At 37.4% G+C, this 9,860-nt stretch overlaps 1 protein-coding gene across 4 annotated transcripts in view; it reads right to left on the bottom strand.

The window, feature by feature from the left end:
- Positions 1 to 7,515, bottom strand: part of RILPL1 (Rab interacting lysosomal protein like 1) — a 95,728-nt gene extending 88,213 nt beyond the window's left edge. For all 4 annotated transcript variants that reach the window (XM_053701809.1, XM_053701808.1, XM_053701810.1 and 1 more), the window contains exons 1-2: positions 7,024 to 7,515; positions 4,446 to 4,596 (exon numbers count right to left, since the gene is read on the bottom strand). In XM_053701809.1, coding sequence (XP_053557784.1) covers positions 4,446 to 4,596; positions 7,024 to 7,308 — 436 coding nt within the window. In that variant the 5' untranslated portion in view covers positions 7,309 to 7,515. The remainder of the gene's footprint in view (positions 1 to 4,445; positions 4,597 to 7,023) is intronic.
- Positions 7,516 to 9,860: the final 2,345 nt, after the last annotated feature.

The raw sequence follows: 9,860 nt of genomic DNA on the forward strand, positions 1-9,860 counted from the left end.
ATAGACTCCGTTGAAATATATAACTAAATACAAACAGGCTATACAATGATTTGTACTCTGAGACAGGATCAGTGTGGGGTATAACGGAAGGAAACTAGTTATCCATCTACTCAATTTGTACCATAGGCGCTTTCATAACTAAGACCCAAACCATGTACCTTTTGAAGTATTTTAACAAGGCCTACCTGTACCTATCACACAAGAGCCTCAAAGCTCGACAAGTAACACAGTAAAATCATTATGTCATGCAAATGTATCACACAGAATGTTCTGCACGTATAACATGAATTTGTTAATGTAAAACCAGTCATCCCAACCTGCAAAAGCTCATTTCAGGGAGGTGGCTTCACTCGCTACTGCGCCGCCGCCGCCACCCCCCCTCCCAGTTATATATTAGACACCTTGAAACCCTAAATAAGATAGCGACTTATCATTAAAGTAGCTTCCCATTAAAGGCACATTAAAAAAAAATAGTAGCTTTATTGCTCAATCACATACAACAAACCTTTTTTCCCCAATGATCGTACGCTTGTTGAATGCTTAAATATTTTAGAATACGAAGTTTAATTACGTGCAGTAAATAAGGTAGTATTTGTGTTTTATTAAAATCAATGGGGGCTTTATGGTTACTGATGCATGCTTTGAGGGTTCTATAACGTCCCAGCAACTAAGGCATTTCTTAAAAAAAAACACTTTTCCGGATTTGGGCCACATTGGATCATGGTACTTGGAGTTTCAGGGAGATTGCATTTGCTGGCATCAGGGAGTAACTATTACAATCAGGGAGACTCCCTGAACTTCAGGGAGAGTTGGGATGTCTGTAAAACTAACTTCCTTTTAAAAACAAACCTTTATAGTAATCCTGTTCGGGAAAGGCGCGATTATCTGTAAATGCACATGAGTTTGTATAAATATATATTTATTATCCTTCTACAAGGATATTACTATATTATACAAACATTTACCAAGGTAAAACTGTAATTGAAAATATGTTGGTTGCTGTTTATCTACAAATAAACATGCTTCACACATTCCAATCCCGTTCTATTTTAAGAGAAGTAGCCGACATGGAGTCATTTATGTGTGAATACTAGAACAGCTAAAACAAGCAGAGCTATAAATACAGTGAATGATTATCAAGACATTAAACTGTACAAGGGACATGAGAAAATATGTTGTGTATTAAAAAAAACTAGCCCACAACACTGTATTATAAATTATTTATTTCTTGTGGACCTGATGCTGCAAAGAAATTCAAAACTCATAGCACGTGAACGTAGAAAACATGATGTTAACATCTTAACCAGAAAAACAGACGTGGTTAGAAAAAGTGTGTCTATGATAATAAAATTGTATGTTTAATTTGCTGCTAGAGGGTCCTGCAACATTCTGCACAGAACAGTGTTTATCTATTGTCTGTATTGAGTATTTTTTAATGCTACTTTATGTATAAAGCAAATAAATATTAACCACAGATTTAAGAATAGTTTGAGCAAGATATAAAATTTCCTGTACATTTATAATCTAAGATAAAAAAATAACAATCTTAAAACAAATCATTTAGTTGCACTAAAAATGCACACACACATTATATATATATATATATATATATATATATATATATATATATATATATATATATATATATATATATATATTATACCCATAGATAAGAAGGTAAAAAAAAAAAAAGTAAGGTCATAGTAATAAAATCCATGTGCGCGATCAAATATACGGCGCAGGTTTCGGCTCAAGCGTGGGAACCTGCGCCGTCCGTAATTTCACCTCGCACATCGGGGTATTACATAAACCCCGCCGGCAGATCATAAAGTGCCGTAAGTCTGATAAACTAGCGATGTCCAGAAAGGAGCGTAAGTACAGATTTCTGGAGTCACCAGTGACTTACGGCACTTTAGAAACTGCCGGCGCCTAAGAAAAGTCAAGAAAATAACAAATCTCCCGTAAAAGTCTAACACGCCTCCCACAAATAAGCCCGACACTTAAAACCCCTATATCCGCAACCCACCCCCCCTTTAATTTATACTTAGTTTATTTTTATTTTTTAAGTAGTTAGTTTTTTTGTAAATTTAGTAGTAGCGTTAGTATTTTGTAAATTAGGTAATTTTAGTTAATTTAGGGGGTGTTAGGTTGGGGGGGGGGTTAGGTTTATTGCGTTGTGGGTTAATGGCGGATTAGGGGTTAATGGTTTTAATAGGAAGTTTGCGATGTTGGGGTTGGCGGATTTAGGGGTTAATATACTTTATTAGTTATTGCGGTGGGGGGTTGCGGTTGACAGGTAGATAGACATTGCGCATGTGTTAGATGTTAGTTTATTTTTGCAGGCATTTTCGGGAGTTACAGTGCTTTTTCAGTCAGTGCAAGGCGCCAGCAATTTGTGGCGAGATAAGAATGGAGTAGATTCTGTGAATTCTGCGCTTGTAAGTCCTTAACGCTGTATATTGGATACCAAATTGCGCGGCTGTTCTATGTTAGTCTATGGCTTAAAAAAAAATACATCCGACGGGTGAAATATACGCGCGTAACTTGTATGCTACGCCGTATATGTAATAACAAAATTGCGAAAAATCTGGCGTCGCCGGCTTTTGCGGGCGACGCTGCATATGTAATGGAGGCCCAAATGTACATTTAACCAAGACTGGTCTATTTAGTGAAGCACAGCTAAATACTCTAAGCAATAATATATACTGCAGGTCTGTACCTGTAAAGCAGTTCTATGTAATTCAGCTGGAACCTCCCAATCTAGACAAAGAAATAGATCGGTAACCACTAGACGGCTCCTTAAAAAGGGACCTGAACCTCCAATTTACTTTAGTTATCAAATTTGCTTCATTCTTCATGTTATTCTTTGTTGAACAGATACCTAGGCAGGAAGCGTGCACATGCCTAGTGGTCTTGCTAATAATTAACTGCTGCCATATAGTGCTACAGACACATGCACACTCCTGAGATTACATCCCTGCTTTTCAACAAAGGATATAAAGAAAAATGTAATAACAGCAACAAACTGGAAATGTATTTAAAATTGTATTATCTGATTCATGAAAGAAACATGTTTTATGTCCCTTTAAGACAATATTTAGCTCCCCAAGGAAAATGAGCTAATATCTCTCATGCTTTACCAGTTCCTGTGTTACTGTTCGGATTAACTACAGCAGGGAGAAATGAGTAAGCAGAACTGAATCATTTGCACGCGATAATACAGACTGGTGAGGCAGGAAAAGGCTGGTGATGTTGGGGAACCTGAAGAGATCACTTAACATTATACTTTGTGCACAGAGGAAAAATCATTAAAGGGTTATTATAGTCCACTGTTGTGCTGTAAATGAGCGGTGCTTTATCACTAACCAATCAGAGTCATTTTATTACTCTAATGGCCCTTTAAGACATCAGTTGGACCTCAGTGTCTATGTAGACCAGGAATTATTTTAGGACCTTGTTTAGAGCTTCAGGCCTGGCAGACAGAAGTATTGTGATGTCTGGAGTCTAACTATTTAACCAGCTTTTCCTGTTGGAACTTTTGCAAATTCTTTAAAAAAAAAATCCCAAACACACAGGCTGTATAAGAAACATATGACACTAAGGGTCAAATTATCTAAAGTTCTCCTCCACTCTCACAGCATTATCTGAGACACCTTGTTAAGTCCCTCAGGGATTTTTTAAAAAGGACAATTTTGGTTTGAGAGCAGCTTCTTACTATACAGAGCTCTGGATGTGAAGGAGACACACATACATCTCAATATAATGACCAAACCCCCTCCAAATATTGTGTCTGATTTCTCTCCATGCAGGAAGGTTTTTGATCATGGGGCACTAAGTACTTAAGGATTACCAATTAATCGAAATCATCTTCTTCAATCTTGACTCCGTGATGCTCTAGGTTTAGGGCTTGCAGATAGAATAACACTGATAAGGAACGGAACTCTAATGGAGTTGGATTCATTCACAAAAAAACTTCTTATGCATATTTTTTAAAGAATGCATTAAAACAGCTTAAAGGGACATGAAACCCAATTTTTTTCTTTCATGATTCAGATAGAACATAAACTTTCCAATTTATTTCTGTTATCAAATTTTCTTCGTTTTCTTGTTATCCTTTGTTGACAAGCTGGGATGTAAGCTCATGAGTGTGCATGTGTCTACATCACTATATGGAAGCAGTTTTATAACAATGTTATACATTAGCAAGAGCACTAGATGGCAGCACCATTTCCTGTCATGGGATGCTTCAGGCATGTGCACGCTACCTACCTAGGTATCTCTTCAACAAAGAATAACATGAGAACGAAGCAAATTTGATAATAGAAGTAAATTGGAAAAAATTTTAATATTTTATTCTCTATCTGAAAAATGAAAGAAACATTATTGGGTTTGATGTCCCTTTAATAAAACACAAACCTATTAACCCTTCAGCACCCATCATCTACCTTCATGCTTCTGGAATTCCTCTTCTGTTAAGTTTATATCTTTAAGAGGCAGATTTGAGAGCAACTGCTTGTTCTCTTCCTGTAGCTGTGCTATTTGACTCAGGAGATCTTGAGCTTCCCCCCTCCACACATCCTCCACAAGCTCCAGCTCCTGCAAAATAAAACCCTCATTACAGGCTCATTCATGTTAACAACAATCCATTCGTCATAACCAGCGCGGCAGCGCTGCACCCCAGATCTTTACTCCTACACATGCATAGGATTGTTTGTTTTTCTCACTAATGCCATGTATGTGGGCCAGCGCCTAATGCTTAAGATACAGAATACATTTAGTACATTATAACAAACGTTAAATAGAATCAAATTAAAAAGGGACAGCACAAATGTATAATGTTTATAGGGATGGAATAATATATAATGATTACAGAAACAAAGATGGACTACGTTATCCAAGGCACTTATATTCCTTACAGGGGGCATCCAATTAACTCCTATTATCAAATGCACTTTACTCTCTTGGTATCATTTGTTAAAAAGCATAGCTAGGTAGGCTCAGGAACAGCAATGGTAGCTACACATATGCCTCTTGTCATTGGCTCAACAGATGTGTTTAGCTGCTCTGGAGCTGACTTTAGCGAAGTGTTAAACAGTTATATGCAAGTAACAGCTCAATAATAAAATCCATATTAAAGGGACAGTATACACTTTGTAAATACATTCTTGTTATTGCAATGGTTTATCAAAAGCAAAACTCCACTCACCATTTACATTATTTTGGTAAAGCCAATCTGAGCTTTAGTCTGCAGACAACAAGGCTAACCACATAATGTTAGTATACAGTACATTGTTTTGCACTTATCAGTTAAAGCAAATTAGGGAAAGATATGTAGCAGGTTTAGCCTTGTGGGATCAGCAGGGTGCCTTTTATGTTCTGAGCATTAGAAAATCCTTAAAGGGACAGTCAACGCAAAAAAAATATTTTTTAAATAGATAGATACTCCCTTTAATACCCATTCCCCAGTTTTGCACAGAAAACATGGTTATGTGAATACACTTTTTATCTCTGTGATTATCTTGTTTCTAAGCATCTTCTTACTCCTGATCACGACTTTATCTATTGACTTGCATTTAAAGGGATAGGAAAGTCAAAATTAAACTTGCATGATTCAGATAGAGCATGTCATTTTAAGACACTTTTAAATTCACTTCTATTTTCAAATGTGCTTTGTTCTCTTAGTATCCCTTGTTAAAAAATGGATACGCACATATCATACACTAGTGGGAGCTGCTGCTAATTGGTGCCTGCACACATTTGTCTCTTGTGATTGGCTAAATAGATATTTTCAGCTTCCTGTCAGTGGTGCAATGCTGTCCCTTAAGTAATGGAGAACAAGAGAATTAAGAAAATTTGATAATAGAATTAAATTGGAAAGTTGTTTAAAATTGTATGTTCTATCTGAATCACAAAATAAAATTTGGGGGTTTACTATCCCTTTAAGCCAATTAGTGCTGTGTTAGAATCCACAGGCGTGAGCTCAATGTTATCTATATGGCTCACATGAACTAGCAGTCTCCTGTTGTGAAAAGCTAATACAAAGCATGTGATCAAGAGGCTGTCTTTAGTGACTTAAAAACAGACAGACATTTAGAGGTTTAAAGGTTATAAAGTATATTAATATAACCATGTTTTTTGTGCAAAGCTTGGGAATTGGTAATAAAGACATTTTCTAATTTATTTATTTTTAAAAACAATTTTTGTGTTGACTGTCCCTTTAAGTATATTGCAAAAGTTATTTCAGTACACATAACTGGATGTTTACAGAAGGTTTTTTTTTATTTTTAAAGTTAAATTATCTTTAATTGGCAGCTCATATAAATCCACAATTTATCCTACAAGCAACAATATTAAAATTTCCTCATTTTAAAGTACTAAAAAGACAGAGATGATTTAATGATACTGAATCGTAATATATAGCAACTTCACTGAAAAAAATGTAAGATTATTCTTGTAACAAATCAATATAAAAACATAAAATAAGTGAGTTCAAATACAGTTTAAAAGTTAGTGTTCAGGTGTATTGCTCCTTTTCACACCAGAAGTGTTAGGAATTAATAATAATAAAGCACATTGTTTGTTTATTAAACCACTGCTATGTGGTACCCAGTGTGCAGTGTTCTATTTATGTTTCCAAAAAAATTGCCTACAAATGAGTTTCTATCTATGGATACATTAGTGAATAGAGATATTTAGATTATATATATATATCTCGATGGGAGCAATGAGCTTTTGGATACTGGTTAGAAGTAGTTCGGGGGGTTCTAGCGAATGCAATAGTTTAAGAAGCACCAAATTAAGTTACATAGGCTCTAATTTATGCTAAAGGTACCACTAAGCAACAAGTGGGCCACTGTGATTGCAGATTGACTATCACACAAAAAAGAAATCCTCTTGCTGCATAGTTGTTCCCAGCTTGTCCAGCTAAACCAGACCGCTTCCCATTAACTGCCTCGGTGGCTAATGATCACTGATAGCGGTGTTGACTTAAATGAGACCTCTATGCCTCCCCAGCACCCTCACCTTCTGGTGTTTCTTTTCTTTCTCTATCCTGTCCATCCTCTCCAGCCTCAGCCTGTCCAGTTCCAGTCTCAACTCATCCATCTCAGGATTGATGTGGTTCCTGCTGACCAGAACCTCCAAGATCTCCAGCACCCGAACCACTTTGGGCATGAGCCTAGCTATCGCCTCGCAGCCATACTGATCAATAACCCTCTCAAACTCCTGCCCCACAGTAGAGGCGATGTCATAGACATCCATAACAGTCAGTTCAGCCACATTCTTCTCCAGGGCTGAGGTCCCCTCCATGGTTGCTCCCCCTCCTCTTCCGTGCGCTTAGCACACTTTTCCCACTGGTCTGCAGGGCGAATGTGAGCTGCCACTGCTGCACTGAATTCAGATCATACGGGGTGGTAGCTCATATAACAAGCAGAGGATCCATGTTGTCCGAGCTTGAAGCTGCTCCAGGCCTTGTAATGAGGGCAGGAAAGCTGCCAAACAACTCAGTTGCCAACTCGCGATCTAGTTATATGACACCAGAGGGCGCTACTACGCATGTCCATGCTGGCACTCTGCTTAACCCATTCGCTGATAGCTCTGGTTAACTTAAAGGGACATGAAAATCAAAAAATTGGAATGTTGTTTAAAATTGTATTCTTTATATGAATTATAAAATAAATTTTGGGTTTCTTGTCACTTTACTCACTAACTAGGACATGGCATCATACCAGTTTCTCAAAATATAACTTTGTGTGTGTGTTTTCATTCCATCCTACATTTTAACATGTTTCTAACGTCAGTCACAAAAAAGGGGATTAATAAAAATGTAATTTATTTTTAAATATGAATACTTTATATAGGGATTAAATGCTATAATTAAAAATTTATATTCATATGTAGTTCAGGTTTATTTCTTAAAATCTTTACTGTATCCAAAGACAAAAATAAGTCCCTGCACTGGTCAAGCAACCACTGTGCAGCATGTTCCAGGTTCACATTTCTGTATTTTGTAGGATGCAACCCAGTGTCTTTCAAGGTAGATAAACTGCCACAATTTTATACAAATAAAAAAGTAGAAAATTAAAAATAGTAAGAATACCGGTCAGTACTACCAGAATGAGAATGAATCATACAAGATACATATCATATGTAAACTAGGAAGTTAGTCACAGTCCAATTCCACTACGGTTGTCCAATTACTGTCAAACCACCCCATACATAAGATCCCTGCACAATAAAACTACATTAGTGACTTTTGCAAAATCATACAGAATGTCACCTCACTTTTCTTGTAGCAGTAAAGTAATTATTAAAACTGGGTGAGTCAGTGCCCTGCAAAAAGTCTCCCATAAATTAAACTATCTATTAAATACATTTGAACCAGTTTTATCTTTACTGGCAGCCACTGTTTCCCCCATACACACCCGAAATGATGGGGCGGGATACAACTACACAGTCAAATTTAAAGCGACACTGAACCCAAATTTTTTCTTTTGTGATTCAGATAGAGCATGCAGTTTTAAGCAACTTTCTAATTGACTCCTATTGTCAAATTGTCTTAATTCTCTTGGTATCTTTATTTGAAATGCAAGAATGTAAGTTTAGATGCCGGCCCATTTTTGGTGAACAAACTGGGTTGTTCTTGCTGATTGGTGGTTAAATTCACCCACCAATAAACAAGTGCTTTCCATGGTTCTGAACAAAAAAAAATAGCTTAGATGCCGTCTTTTTCAAATAAAGAAAGCAAGAGAACAAATAAAAAGTGATAATAGGTGTAAATTAGAAAGTTGCTTAAAATTGCATGCTCTATCTGAATCACAAAAGAAAAAATGTGGGTTCAGTGTCCCTTTAACTGTGCTCTACTCTTGTAGGCGGTCGGGACACCTGTGTCCCCTGTCACCCCCTGATGAGAGCCCTGTATGCCCATAACAATTGGCTGAATCTGCAAGTTAAGCAGACCTGCTCATGTTAGTTCTGTGTAAGCAAAAATTGAAGAAAGGAAAGCCTTGGAATCGGAAAAGTATAAAAATACTCCAAACTTTATTACACGCATAAGGCTAAAAATTGCCAATACAGGATACAAAAAATCACAGGACACGGTGCGGCAGTTATCCACACTGGAGCTGTGGTTTCCTGGACACAAGAGATAGTCTGATGTGTTCCCGTTCTTAGAGAGAGATAGAACTGCAGTAGCAGACGGGTGAGTGACTTTGCCCTTCCGCATGGTGGAAGCTACTGAGCTTAGATGCTAATCATTTGGGCCCCATTGCACTGGCGTTAGGGTTCACATTTAGGGGTTTGTGCATATTCTGATTTATTCTGAGAAATGGGAAGCCGTTTGTATCATTACCTATATCCACAGGTCGGCTTATATTGAGAGGAACTGGTCTCTTGTACTGTTACTTCTGTCTAAGCACACAGCCTAATAGTTAGGTATTGAAATACTAATTATATCTAGAGGTTCCAGCGAGTAGGAGCAGTTATTTCATATATAAAAATGTCTCTGTCCCACGGCTCTCCTGGAACCTATACAAGTACCATGTTGCAGAGGACCACCTGCCCTCTCAACTCCCCGCCCAGCTCTGCCCTCCCTCTATCCTTAGTCCTTAGTGGTGTAACTTTGCCCCTGATTTGCCACAACTCGGCCCCAGATCTCCCTCAGACCCAGAAGCATTGTGATAAAAGGGATATTAAGAAAAATATTGTCTGTAAAAGTTTATAAAGGGCTGAAATCAGTGTTTGAAAGCAATCTTGCCAAGAGGAGTTTTATTATACTTCTTTGTGGGTAGGAGTGCTTCCCTGACACTGGCAGATTTTAAAAGCAGCATTACCACATACATTGAAGGTGTAATGTAACTGAT

Source organism: Bombina bombina, chromosome 2, assembly GCF_027579735.1.
Source record: "Bombina bombina isolate aBomBom1 chromosome 2, aBomBom1.pri, whole genome shotgun sequence".
Taxonomy (NCBI): domain Eukaryota; kingdom Metazoa; phylum Chordata; class Amphibia; order Anura; family Bombinatoridae; genus Bombina; species Bombina bombina.